Below are 14,317 nucleotides of genomic sequence, written 5' to 3' on the forward strand. Positions count from 1 at the left end.
GATAAGAATAAGGATAGATATAAGTATAATATGATAGATAAGAATAAGGATAGATAAAAGTATAATAGGATAGATAAGAGTAAGTCAGTATATATGTATAATAGGACAGATAAGATGATAGTAATGTCGCGTACAAAGTCACTTTACTTTGTCTTTATGGTGGTGATTGTACGAGTAGTACATCTTGTATTATATCCAATCTCATTATACTGTTTGAATGTATACCTCTATTATCACTTTCTGTTAGTGATACTAAATCTAGCACAACATATAATATAGAGCCAGTATTAGAAAGAATATTATTAAGAAAAATAAATTATAATAAGATTATCATGATTCTCTTAATATTTTGATAAAAATATTATAATAATTTTAAATTATAAAAAAAATTATGATAACATATTATTATGATTCTATTAATGATGAAGATCATTATGTTAATGTGAGCTCTTATATTATAAAATAATTTAGATAAATATTTTATATTTATTATTGATTTAAAAAAATATATAATTATCATATTTTGTAATCTTTATTTATGTATATAAATTCATACATACTATCAATAAACATTCAAGCTAATCATTTCTTTCATTGTATCATAACAATAGTTGCTTCAACATATTTTTTTTCTTTGATCCTCTATTTTGCTATTGTTGTTTTGTACCTCATCCTTCCTTCATGGAGCATGGTTGAATGATATTAGACACAAAGGGCTTGTTTGAGACCATAAAAAGTCTTGTGCAACTTACATACATGTTGAAAAAGATTATGATCAAGGAGGTTAGATCATAAATATATCTTTGAAAATATGATTATAAAGAAATGCATTATTCACTTTCAATCGTAATTATGTTTTTACTAATTTACTTGGATGATGTAATTATTATTAGTAATAAATCATTAATAATTAATTTTTTTTATTAAAGATCTTGGATCTCTTAATTATTTTCTTGGTGTTTAAGTCATCCACGTGACAAATGGTTTATTACTTTTATAATAAAATTATATTTATGATAAATACTATTGCTACGTAAATCTCTACCAGTGTTCGCCTTATCTTATATGATAGTGCTAATCTCAATAACACCACTGAGTATTGTCAAGTTATTGGAAGTCTATAGTATTTTACAAATAAGTCTACTTCCAACTATTGGACAATTGTTTAATGTTTTCTCCGATACTTAAAAAGGTATTATTAATCATGACTTATTTTTTCAAAGGGACTCTCCTCTATTGCTTCATGCATTTTTGGATATCAAATGGGTAGATAATAAATATGATAGGACTTCTATTAGTGCTTATATCATATTCTGTAATCACAATCCAATCTCTTGAAGTTATAAATAATAATACTATGTTGCAAGAGCTTCTATATAGGTTGAATATCGAACAGTTACTTCTATAAATATATATTGTGATAATATCACGATAACATATCTATATACTAATCCTATATTTTACTTTCAAATAAATCATATAGCTATCGATTTTTTACTTTATTCATGACAATGTTCAAAATGGTGACTCTCATTTTCTTATTAACTTGTAGATATTTTTATCAAATTTTTTGTTTTATAAACAATTCCTTCTACTTCGATTCAAGCTATGATAATATATTATTATGGTATTATCAATATCAATAATGATAATTATGAAATAATTTTAATAAATATTATTAATTAATTAATTAAAAAATATTATTATAATAATATTTTTAATTAAATAAATATATAAATATATATATATAATTATTATATTTTATAATCTCTATTGCTTCATAATAATTTAGATGAATATTTTATATTATTATTGATTAAAAAATTAAATACATATTATATTTTATAATTTCTCTTGCGCATATAAATTTATATATACTTACTATCAATAAAAATTTACCCTAGTAAACCTAGTCATTACTTCCTGAAATGAGTCATGACTTCCTTTCAGTGAGTGCATGCATCATCAAAGGCTTTCCCTGATATAAAGGTTATAAAGTTCATTGTGGAATAATATATCAAGAGTATGATATTAGAATTTATGACGATACATAAAACAGCAACACAAAATACAGCGTACGAAAAACAACGAAATAATCATTAAAGGGCATAAAAGATCTGATGGTAAGATCTTAATCGGATAGATGACTCTCAAAGCATGGAGATCAAATTTTGGCGACGTAAAATAAACCCAAAAGGAAGTACTATAATTCCTTTCATGACAGCGCGGCTTAAATCCATATACACAACGCTAGAAAAAAAGGGAAATTATTAGAGGTAGTGAAGACCGGACGCAGAAAAATAGAACGAGTCTTCGTGATCAGAGTCGACGGATGGGATCGGTCGAGAGGGCATCCGATCGAGAACACCGGGTGCCTCAGTTGTCGGCAGAGAGGGGACGTCGGGGGAGGTCGGAGGCGAGGCGGGAGGCAATGGCGGAGTGGTACATCACGTCGTGGAAGGCCTCCGTCTCCATGCTCCGCATCCGCAGCTCCCTTGCCTTCTCCTCCGTGAACGCCGCGAACCTTCGCCCCGCCGGCCGCCTCCTCTCCTCTTCCCCCGCCGACGCCGTCGCCCCTTTCTTGGGGGAATCCTCCGCGGGCCCTGCTCCCGCTCCGGCGCCGTCGATGTAGTCCGGCTCCGCCGACCAGCCGAAAAGCGGGACCCACCAGTTGTTGCCCCCCCCACCGCCGGCAACGGACTTCGCCGGGCCCTTCCGCCTCCCGCGGCCTTCGGCCGCGCTCGCCCGGATCACGGCCGGCCGGATCGAGGTGAGGACTAAACCGGAAGCCATTTCTCTCGGCTCTCTCGTCGTCTTCTTCTTCTGTTCGAGGGTTTCCGTGAACGGAGAGGACAAGCGAAAGGGGTGCGTGCGCTTTAAGGGAGCAAAGGAAACGAGTGGATAAGGGCGGGCGGGGGAGGGGATGCCGCGGAATACACGTGGCGTCGATCGGACCATTTCAACCTTTTTCCCCCTCTCTTTTTGTCCGTCCGCTGGTTTTGCTCTTTTTCTTTTGTCTTTATTAGTCCTTTTTCTTCGCTCCATTCCGGTGGGTCATCGAAAAGACACTTATACCCACGCTGCTGGGCATCGGCAACGTGAGCATGTTTTCCCACCACTCCTCACCGGAGACACGGTGACCCCACCGAGCGTCCCCTATCACCGATGTCATCGTATCACGGGGCTCCGGCAGCGGTGAACGGCATCTGGCTCGATTAAAGAACACAGCTTGCTTACATCAGAAGCTTCATGGCCGTTCATGGTAATTTGAGAAGCTACGGCACCGCAACAGGTTCCGTGTTGGAACGCTTTAACCCTTTTCTTCTTCCACGGAAAGCGATGGTAGCGGCCGATATTTTGGTGGCCCGTGCTTGTCGACAGGACGCTTCCTCCATTGCCAATCGAGTGTTTGTATCCGGGCGTTTTCCTTCTGTTCGACGCAAGTTTTGCGCGGGCGCTTCTATTTGTTTTATCCGATGGTGTGATGTGCTCTCGCCCGGACACGCATCTTCCTTCCTCGGTAGCGTGCCGGAGGCGCAAGGCCGGCGGCGATCCTGCGTTTGATTCGGATTTTGGTTCGGTTCTGGAACCGGGAACGAGATCAGACCGGGCCGGATTCGGACTATTTTACACGCGCAAATCTTGAACCCACACCCGATCCGATAAGGTTAACGGATCTTGAATCCTGTTAATTGTAGTTGGATTTTAAGAGAATCTAATTGAGATATGGAGATTTCAGAAAATCTTTTAACGAAGTTATGAGGTGGATAAATGGGGTAAATCCAATTCATAATTCTAGAAAACTTCTATTTGAACTCAAAACAATAAAATTGATTAGAAAAGATTCACTGTGCATACTTATATTTCAAAACCCATCCTGCCTGAGAATACAGACTCAAAAGATCATACAGAAAATTTAGGCCATAGACAGCCTAATAATAGTCTTAAAAGTGCCAAGAAAATAGTGATATTGAGCACTTATACAACCACACCAAGATATTCAGTATTTTACAGAAAGTATGGTGTGTCCTCACACTAAACTTACAAAACTATTTGAGTAAATTGAACCTTAGGAAGGTCAGTTAACCTTTAACCAGGTTAAGGAAATCACCAAACATGTAATGTTTTTTTCTTTCTCTGGGTCAGCAGCTCAACAAAGAGATTCGGCTGTGTTGCAGCCCTTGCCATATGCTCTATATGAATATGCTGTGCCAGAGATTACAAGATCCAACAAATTCAGGTTTTGCTGAGCATGATCACCTTCAAGCCTTTTGTCATCAGTAACATATTCTGACTGTCATTTCAGTATATAATGCAACAACCGCGAAGCAATCGACAACTTTGATGAGTAATCCACCTTGGCTCTACACTGTCCCGTTAGGCAGGATTACCTCACCAAGGTTGGAGGTATTGGTGTTTGCTTTCACTTCCCATCAGGGAAGAGGGGCTATGCAAGCATCTCACAGAAACAATGTAAATTATGTTGACAGAAAGATTATCCAGATAATTTCCAGAAACCCATAGTATTTTCTAACAGTGCCACATAATTGATGGCTGACATTTTAACAAGGTATAGAGGATGCATCAAGAGATCTTGACATTCATTAAAATAGTGGATAATACAATGAAATGACACTAATCAATAGAAGATTCATATATTAGGCAATGATACTGCAAAAGAAAATGATTATGACAAGAATCGAGGCCCAATGTCTGCATTAACAACAAAAATAGGAAATATAGTGCTACTTGACCCTCCTAGTCTACTTACAGTTGAGCACATGGTTTATCTTTAAATCTAGCAATCAAATTCAGTGTCCACATGAAAAATGCACCTTCCAACACCAAAACAATTAAAACAAATCATGATGAATGTTTCACCTGTGCAGATTCTAATTCTGCATGTGATATCACTTTCTAACCAGAGATTATGCTCAAAGTGCTGACACCTTCGGAACCGCAACTGGGAAGTTGTTAATTTCATCCATCCATGGGTTCTTCTCATTTGCGGGATTGATGGATTTCAGAGACTTCCAGACAGCACTGTTGCACTTGAACCCCGACCCGAATGCTATTTGCCAAATTCTGTCCTTCTTTTTAATCCTTCCTTTGCCTTCTGAATATGCCAATTCATACCAGAGAGAGCTGCTCGAAGTGTTTCCAAACCTATAGAGTGTCATCCTCGACGGCTCCATATGCCAATCGGAGAGTTGCAGGTTCTTCTCTATTTCATCCAACACTGCCCTTCCTCCGGCATGAATGCAGAAATGCTCAAAGGCCAACTTGAAGTCGGGAATGTAAGGCCTGATCTTCATTTTGAAGACTTTCTTCGCTACCAATGTAGCCAAAAAGATGAGTTGTTCGGACATGGGCAACACCAGTGGGCCAAGCGTAGTGATGTTGGTCTTCAGGGCATCGCCGGCGACTGCCATGAGATCTTTAGAAAGAGAGACACCGATCTTGCCGTTCTCATCCTCTTCTTGGGTGACACAGCTGAAGCACTTATCATCAGCACCTTTATGAGTGCGAACAGTGTGCACGAGCTGGTACTTTGAGCGCCTGCGATCAGATCTCTTGTTGGATAGAAGGATTGCAGCACCACCCATACGGAACAAGCAGTTGGAGACAAGCATGGAGCGGTTGTTGCCAAAGTACCAGTTCAAGGTGATGTTCTCCATGCTGACGACCAAGGCATAGGAATTGGGATAGACCTGAAGAAGATCCTTGGCAAGATCAATCGAGAGAAGACCTGCACTGCACCCCATTCCACCCAGATTATAGCTGACAATGTTTCCTCGAAGCTTGTAATGGTTAACAACCATGGCAGAGAGAGAAGGCGTCGGGTTGAACAAGCTACAATTCACAATCAAGATACCGATGTCCTTGGGTTTCACATTAGTCTTTGTCAAAAGCTCATCGATGGCTCCAAACATAACAGTTCTGGCTTCCTTCCTGGCCTCAGCCATGCAGGGATTCGGAGGAACGTTGAGGACCGCCTCGGGGAGGTAGGTGGATTCACCAAGACCGGACCTTTCAAGGATCTTACGCTGGAATGCGAGGTTCTCTTCCGTGAACGACCCCGTTAATGTAGACCGGTCCATGAAGATTTGCCTAGTACATTTCCGGGGATCCTCGGGCTTATAGCATGCGAAGTTGACCAGATAAACTGGCCTGCGGCGCGTGAGGAAGTAGACGGTGGAGAGGAAGACAAGAAGCGTGGAGCAGAGTACCGCAGAGATGAGGTTGAAACGGAGATGGTCCCAGAGGTCATGGAGGTCCTTGATGGAGAAGGTGGAAAGCTGCGCCAAGAGGACGGCAATGAGAGGCGAGAAGAACAGATACATCCCATGGGTGATGAGGTAGTGATAACCAAGCTTGACATATTTGAGCTTGACGGATTGCTTGAAATCAGGGAGCCGGGAGGATGATGATTGCAGCAGAGCGGCATTCGCTCTTTGTTCAGTCTCGGCCATTTTCGAGATCGAAACAAGAGCAATCTGCAACAAAGGAAAAATGAAGTTGGGGGAGAAAGGTGGGATTTTTCGGCCTGAGATCAATAGGAAGAAGAGGATCAAGAGATTGGCGAAAGAAAGCAGAAAGCGGACACCTGCAGAAAGCACAAGAGAACATTTCTTATTATCACACTAAGAAGAAGAAACGGGCTTGTTCTTGCAGTCCAACACGAAATAAATGAAGGCAAAACAACAAACAACACCAGGGCATAATATTCCAAACATCATGTTTGTGTTGCTCTTCCTGCAAACAAAATCATCCAAAGAGTACCTATGAAAGAAGGAAAAAAAGGGGAGATTTTGAACAAAAAGAATTCATGACATCAGGAAAAACCTGTGAGAAAGGTCGGATTTTGACCACAAATCGAAAAGGAGTACAAATAATGTTTTCTTTTGCTCTCATTGCAAAGACAATGATCTCTTAAAAAAAAAAAAGAATTCGAACAACAAAAATGATGCCACCAGGAAACAATCGCGGAAAAATCGGATTATGACCGTAAAATCAAATGGAGCATGACTCGGGAAAAAGAATCCACAAGATAAATCTGATCGCATCCACTAAAGGATGTACATGATTCCCAATGTAGCAGCTCAAGATCAAACAAAACCCAACCGTAAAGTGTCTCTATCGCGAAGAGATTTAACAGAGAAAGGAGATGGATATTGGAAAACGGACCTCTAGTGCAGTCTCCGCCGGCGAATGGGGCGAGAAGAGGCCGATCCGATCTCCGCTCCGACCGCTGGTCCGGGGAGAAGGAAGGAGGAAAGGCCACAGGGTATGGAACGCGGGGCGGAGAAGGCGGAGGAAGAAGGGGCTATAAAAGACGCTTTGCCGTTCTTCTCGATGGCATCGATGGGCGTCAGCGTGTGCGTCGACGGAGGAAGCTTCGCAGCGTAAACGTGTTGTGGTGGGCTTCCATTCGGCGTCGCAAAAAATCGCCGACCCGAAACCACGCGGCACGTGTGTGCGAATCGCCATTGCGCTCGCTGGAGATTAACGCCCCTCAACGATTGCCGTTGTATTATTGGACGTGCCTGTGGGGCCACTTCCTTCTCCAGTCACAACACGGGTTGGTAAGCAAAACCGCTTCGTCGTGGGTACGATATGTTGGATTTTCCAGAGCCGCCGCTCCACCTCATTTTGACCAAGCAAGTCAAGTAGTTACGGGTTGACCAATCCGAGACAGGATACAGGCTTCCTCCCCCTTCACAACATCGGTGGGGCCCGAGATTTCGCGGTAATGGGGACACATTAAATCATCTAAAAAGAATATGTTCTCATTAATCCAATAATTCGACGCAATAATAAATTTTATCGGATAAACATTCGACGCAATCTCTTATGAGAAGGGGAATGCATACATAATACTCTCAAATCAAAGGAGTAAATGTCTTCGTCTTCCAAATTAGGAACAGTCAACGAACTATTCCCCGAATGAGATGATGAATTAAATTGAAATCAATGTCATGGGGACCAAAACAAATCATTCGGATCAGTGGAGCCGAGAACGAGGAGTCAACGTGGTAATCCTTCTTAGAGTACGAGTGATGTGAGTAATTCCAAGTCGTTGCAGGAGAAATAAGACGGCTATTCCAACATCTTTCTTGCGAAGGAAGAAAAGAAAAAGGACAAGATGATCAAAGTGATGGCTTCTTTTGGCATCACAAGACACTTGGATGCTTCTAGATGATGTGCTCAAGGAGTTGGTTGATTAAGGATGGATGCAATTGACTAATCCCAAGTGGACTCCATTTGCAATTCAACACGTAGTTGATCACCTACGTGTGATTCATATTGCACTACATCCCTACACGCTACCACGTAACAGATCACGCTTTCAGTATATTGACTTGTTTTCCTTAAATTAAGAGGTCGAAAGCTCATTCCATGATTCCTAGAAGATAATAAATAATTAGTATATAAACACTTGCCCTTAAAAAACACTTTATATACCTTTCATTAATATATTAAAAATTATTTATGGGACGATGATTGGGTATGATTTTGTGTCCATTTTGATTGACTTTTAGATGAAGATCAGTATCGAATCAATAGATGGCATGAAAAAAAATAAAAATAAAAAATCTCAAGGTCATGGAAGCCACTAAAGAATATGAGTAATTAAATGTGTAAGACAAGTTGTGCACATCTCAACATTGACTTGAGCCCTATCAAACTGAATATATTGAATTAAGATATTCTTCATTGAAAATGAAGGAAATTTAGGGGATTTTGCTTTCTTTCTTTTTTCTGACTATATACAAGTGTTAAATTGAATAAAATAAATTAAGATATTCTTTAATAAAATTTGGAATTATTTATATCCTATCATGTTGGGGAATCTTTGTTTCGTGGTCGAGGTGTCAGCATGACTTGGTTCGATCCCGGATATGCAAGGTCGTCCATTTGAACACTTAGATACTTAAAGTAGACGTCGGGTCATGTTAGGTTCGAGCCTCGGCTCATGTGGGTGGTCTTCTTCTCTTAGCGAGTTGTTTGTTTCTTCGTCGTCAAGTTACTACACATAGGCCGAAGTTAGAAAGGAGATTTCTCGATTCGATCCCTTCGAAACTTAAGTTAGTATCGACTGGAGTTGGGGGAGAGTTGAGTGCTCGATGTCTCTCCCCTTGACATTGGTTAGAAGATTAACTTTTATACCTATGAACAAGGGTCGGTCGTACATGATTCGTTAATGGTTATCGACTCCTCGGACGATTAGCTTGTACCTTACGTGCGAGCGTCAACTGACCTGTATGGACTCGCGCCATGTGACGTCGTTCCAAATTTTTCGAAACGACTCTACGTTATACGACGTCGACTTATATAACATTGAACAATAGGAGGGTAATTGGTCGTCTCGTTCGAGTTTAAGGTATCACATCATAGAGCTCTTTTGTTGGCACTGAAGTGATCGCCAACTATTAAAACGTGAATTGTGCTAAAATATGTCATATCATATCCATTGTTGCTTCTATCCTCGTTTCCACATAAAATAAAGTTGATGTGCTTAGCGACCACTTCCTACCTCCTACCAACTTCTTTCCAGACTTGCAGATAACTTTACAAAGAAGATAAAACTTGTGACCAATTGATTCACCTAATTAAATAATATCATTGATAATAAGTAGATGCATAATTAGAGGAGGTTATCAGAGTCGATGCACAAATATGTGCGTAGTTATTGATCGGATCGATCAATCTGATTGAAAGAAATGAAAATTTTATCCTCCACTATGTTTGTTTTTTTAAGAGAAAAAGGCCTTTATTTCAAAACAGAAATGTAAGAAATTAGGTACACTTTTTTTTTTTTTTGGTTTAAAACACTTTTGTCTATGTGTAATAAAAATTAAATAATAAATTAACTTTGACTTTGAAATCCATAGCACATCATCAAAACTAATTTATAATGCTTCTCTAATTTATAAATAAATCTTTAAAATTTATTTTTTTATTTTAAAATAGTTATAATATAGTGAATATTGTAATATTTAAAACAGTTAAATTTAATTCTGACTCAATAAGTCTGATATGATTAAGAGATAAGCTCGGATACTCATTCGAGAATTAAAGTGGACTCGACTTGTACGAAGATCAAAATCGAATAAATTTTTCTAACATGATCTTTTTAAAGCTAAGTCAATAATTATCAAGGATAAAATAATTTTAGTAAATAATAATTAACATTAATTATCATACCTAAGATAGTATTTTATAACAAGTTAATTGAGAAAAATATTCTGTAATTAATACCTGTTGTTAGTTCTATCAATTTTTGAAAGATTTTTTGTATGGCTCTTTATAATTAAAAATAATTCAAGCCAAATATTTTAAACTAATTAAATTATTTGAGGTTTAAATATGGAAAAACTAATCTTCAATGAAGAATATACATTAGTTTTTTTTGTTCCTTCACATTGGCACTTCATATATACGTGCTCAACTCCTATCACTGGTCAAGAAATCAGTGCCCCGATCATGGGAGACCACTCGAAGCTTGTTGGATTCATTTGGATAATTGATTTATTTGTTGGAGACCAAATAATGATAAGGATTCGCCACCAAACCCAAGTGAGCTCCAAGTCTACTTTTGGACTACTATGCGCCACCACAAAAGTATATCTCTAAGATTTTTATAGAAATTAACTTTACACGTTTAAATCGTGTACGAATGTTACTTTGCCGTCGGTGTGGATAGAAAAATAACATATTCGAATACCTTATAATTATTAGCTAGTAAATAAAGGATAATTAGAATGAAAATATCTTATTACCATCAAATTACTCAAATCAAATTAAAATATTATTAATCAAAATTGACATAAATCTTGATATAATCGATATGTTCGACCATCGAAACTTCGACATGCGGAGTCTAGTCAATCAAAAAATAATAATACATCAATTTAGATAATATTTTTGACCTTTTATCATTATGTATAAGAGCCTTTCAAAAATAATTCTAAATTTAAAATACTTAAGAATTTTTACCTCCCACCTCTTAATGATAGATCTTATTTTGATAAATAAGTCAAGTTTATATATATATATATATCAATTTGTACAGTGGTAAATTCAAAAATATAAATTATATAGGTATCTTATGATGGATGACAGCCAGCTAAGCACCATGTGCCAAAGATTCCTTTCTTTCAAGCAACATTTCCTCCAACCCCCACAAATCTTAATCCAGATTTTACCAACCGATTTAACTCATTAGAATATAATCCTTAAAGAAAAGAGAGAGAGAGAGAGAGAGAGAGAGAGAGAGAGAGAGAGGAGTTAAAAGCTTGGAAATATATAGAGAAAATGAGAGAGCTGTGGGATCTAAGAAATGACATTTCACAATCCAAATAATGGAATTGAATCCACCGTTGAATTTTCATGGAGGCTGATTTGACTAAGACAACCACATTGGAGTGGATTTAGTGTTTTGGTCAAACGATTCCGCAAGCACTAACCACATCAATTATCAACTTAATATCAAGTGAAGAATAACTACTCGTAAAACAAATAGACCGAACCCAACCACAGATACAATAATTTGTGTACTCTTATCGTTATTGGCGTTCACCTGTCGGCGGCGGTCACCGGAGTCCTTCGTCTCAATTCATCGCCGCGCCTGCGTACCGCTCGACGCGCTCGTCGATCCATGCCCTCATGTCCGCCAGGACCCGGCTGCTGTTCTCCTCCGGCTCCCCCTGGATCAGCGAGTGGTACATCCCCTCGTACATGATCAGCTTCTTGTCCGCGCTCGATGCCATCTCGTAGAACGTCTTCGACCCCTCCGGCGAGGTGACCCCGTCTTCGGTGCCGTGCACCGTCAGGAAGGGCGCCGTGACCCCGCGGAATTGGGTCTTGAAGTAGTCGCAGAGGCGGGCGAGCTCCCTCATGGTGCCCACCCGGGGGCGCCCCGTGTAGCGCCGCGGGTTGGAGGCGATGACCCGGAGTCGGTCCGGGTCCTTGATGGCCTTGCCCACCATCTTGTTGTCCGGCATGGCCGCCCAGGTGTCGGCCAGCCCGAAGAGGAGGCCGTAGAGGAAGAGGTGGAGGCGGGACGGTTTCATGTCGTCCGGGATGACGAAGAGCGGGGCGGAGAAGATGAGTCCCGTCCAGGTGCCCGGGTCGGAGCGGAGGTACATCAGGAGGGTGGCGGCGCCGCCCATGGACTCGCCGAAGAGGAAGGCCGGCAGGCCGGGCGACTCCCGGCGCACCGAGACGAAGAAGGACAAGGATGCGCCCGCGACGGCCTCCATGTCGCCGAGGTAGCAGCGGATGCCGTCGGAGCGGCCGTGGCCAAGGAGGTCGGCGCAGTAAACGGCGTAGCCCCAGTTGGCGTAGGCGATGGCGATCTTCTGGAAGAGCCAGCCGGTGTCCGAGCCGTAGCCGTGGCTCATGAAGACGAGAGCCTTGACGGGGCGGTCGGCCCTGGTGGCGGGGTCGATGGGGTGGAAGGATTGGGTAAAGAGACGGCCGTGGGGGCTCTGGAAGTAGGATTGCCGGTTGCGGACGCCCTGCGACGCGTAGTACTCGTCCTCTCCGGGCTCGTCGCCCCAGAAGTACTTCGTCGGCGGGGGGAGTGACGGAGGCGGCGCGTCGGAGCCCATCGGCGTCGCAGGCGGGCGGCGATGTCGAGTAGATTGGATTCAGAAGCTCGTGGATGGCAAGCAATTGCTTGCTCTCTCTCTCACATATAAGATCTGGGCCGTTTGCCTTCTTCACAGACAAAGGGGCTTCACCAAATCCCGGCCCCATAGACAAACACATGCACCAAAATTTGACCAATCACAGGAAGCCACAAGGTAATCATAGGCTGACGCAATTACTTATCTACCCTTAGATGACATGTTATTGTCTTTCGTCGGTGACGCGTCGTGTCCAGATTGGTCTCACTACGATGCGTTTTGTCTGGATCAGTACAGGAACCAGCCTGGGGTTTAGGTGAGGGTCCTTCTCGGAAGAGAAATCTTGAGTTCATTCCCCAAAACTTCCGCCCGCAAAGGTTCCAGTGGAGCCCACGGGTGAAGTGATGCATACCTCACCGTTGTCTCAGCAGATAACGTTCGCGAGGGAGATAACAAGTGGGTCGCGCAGTGGGTAGTAACTCTGAGCACGGAGAAAGCAAGATCCAATTGCTGGGGATTCCGCGACATCTGATGCGGGGAAAGCAGAATCAACGGTGAAGGGTGGGTGGTAACTGCGACCGATGCGGTGCCCGAATGGCGAGCGGTCGGCCATTTCCGTCGGCCGAACGGGGTTGTTGGGTGGGGACCACACCGCACCACCAAACATCGTGGTTAGGTCATGGGTGGGGGCCGTCGCCATGCGGTAAGCCAAAAGGGCAGAAGAACATTCTCGACGCTTACCGCATCATGATCCATTCAGCATTTTTATTTTTTATTTTAGCATCATGAAAATTCTTATTTTATATTTTTTAAGATAATACCTAAATTATCACTTAAAAAATTAATTATATTTTTTTTTATCTGTTATAATATTTTTCGACATGTTATAGTATTTTGACCCTCATAATAAAAATATTATTAAGTTTATTTAAAATATTATAAACGAGTTAAATAAAATCAAAATACACTATATATAATTTAATATCTTATTCAAATAAATATTTATAATAATTTAAAAATAAAATCACTTTAATAAAATAAAATTAATAATTTATTATAGTATTTTTGTTATCAGAATAAAAAACCATAAAATATACTTGAAAACACAATGAATGACCCAAATGAACTCTTAATGTCAATCAAACTAATTACGAATCTAAAAAATATTATTATATAATAGTATATGAGCAATAATAACCAAAAAGATATAATATGATGTCGTTTATTTTATATATATATATATATATATATATATATATATATATATATATATATATATATATATATATATATATATATATATATATATATATATATATATATATATATATATAATGCAAACTTCCCTCTGCAAGCCAAAGAAATGCCGGTTTGTCAGAATCCCTCCATTTTATAAGTAATATGAAAAGAAAATGAGACATAAGAACTTCAAATTTCTATCAATAAGGCTGACAAATTCATCGCCCCATCGGCTGTAAATAACACAAAAAAATTTGATTTATTTGTGAAATAAAAAAATGGTACTTTGATTTAGTTCTATATGGAAAAATAAATAAATTTGCATCCTAAGAAGTTGATAGGTACTTTGATCAATGGTGAAAATAATCACCAATGCCTTTGTTTTGCAACAATACGAAGTGATTAGAAAATTATTCTTTTAATAATAAAAATTTTAAAGATAT

At 40.0% G+C, this 14,317-nt stretch overlaps 3 protein-coding genes across 3 annotated transcripts; all 3 read right to left on the reverse strand.

Annotated features, from left to right (window-relative positions):
- Window positions 1-2,185: 2,185 nt before the first annotated feature.
- On the reverse strand, window positions 2,186-2,860 carry LOC135616878 (uncharacterized). Its single transcript, XM_065116589.1, has one exon. It carries the CDS (start codon window positions 2,791-2,793, stop codon window positions 2,377-2,379), a length of 417 nt encoding a protein of 138 aa, XP_064972661.1. The 5' UTR covers window positions 2,794-2,860; the 3' UTR covers window positions 2,186-2,376.
- A 1,770-nt stretch (window positions 2,861-4,630) lies between these two features.
- LOC135616877 (3-ketoacyl-CoA synthase 11-like) lies at window positions 4,631-7,425 on the reverse strand. Its single transcript, XM_065116587.1, has 2 exons — window positions 7,189-7,425; window positions 4,631-6,607 (listed from the first exon to the last, which is right to left on the reverse strand). Exon 2 carries the CDS (start codon window positions 6,471-6,473, stop codon window positions 4,935-4,937), a length of 1,539 nt encoding a protein of 512 aa, XP_064972659.1. The 5' UTR covers window positions 6,474-6,607; window positions 7,189-7,425; the 3' UTR covers window positions 4,631-4,934.
- A 3,939-nt stretch (window positions 7,426-11,364) lies between these two features.
- Window positions 11,365-12,753, reverse strand: LOC103990291 (caffeoylshikimate esterase). The gene has a single exon (XM_009409373.3). The coding sequence runs from the start codon at window positions 12,615-12,617 to the stop codon at window positions 11,616-11,618; it is 1,002 nt and encodes a 333-aa protein (XP_009407648.2). The 5' UTR covers window positions 12,618-12,753; the 3' UTR covers window positions 11,365-11,615.
- Between the last annotated feature and the right edge of the window lie 1,564 nt (window positions 12,754-14,317).

This window comes from Musa acuminata, chromosome BXJ2-7 (assembly GCF_036884655.1).
Source record: "Musa acuminata AAA Group cultivar baxijiao chromosome BXJ2-7, Cavendish_Baxijiao_AAA, whole genome shotgun sequence".
NCBI classification, from domain to species: Eukaryota; Viridiplantae; Streptophyta; class Magnoliopsida; order Zingiberales; family Musaceae; genus Musa; species Musa acuminata.

Bases quoted from the DNA above. Each gene is read 5' to 3' on its own strand.
- LOC135616877 (XM_065116587.1), bottom strand. From the start codon at position 6,473: ATGGCCGAGACTGAACAAAGAGCGAATGCCGCTCTGCTGCAATCATCA.
- LOC135616878 (XM_065116589.1), bottom strand. From the start codon at position 2,793: ATGGCTTCCGGTTTAGTCCTCACCTCGATCCGGCCGGCCGTGATCCGG.
- LOC103990291 (XM_009409373.3), bottom strand. From the start codon at position 12,617: ATGGGCTCCGACGCGCCGCCTCCGTCACTCCCCCCGCCGACGAAGTAC.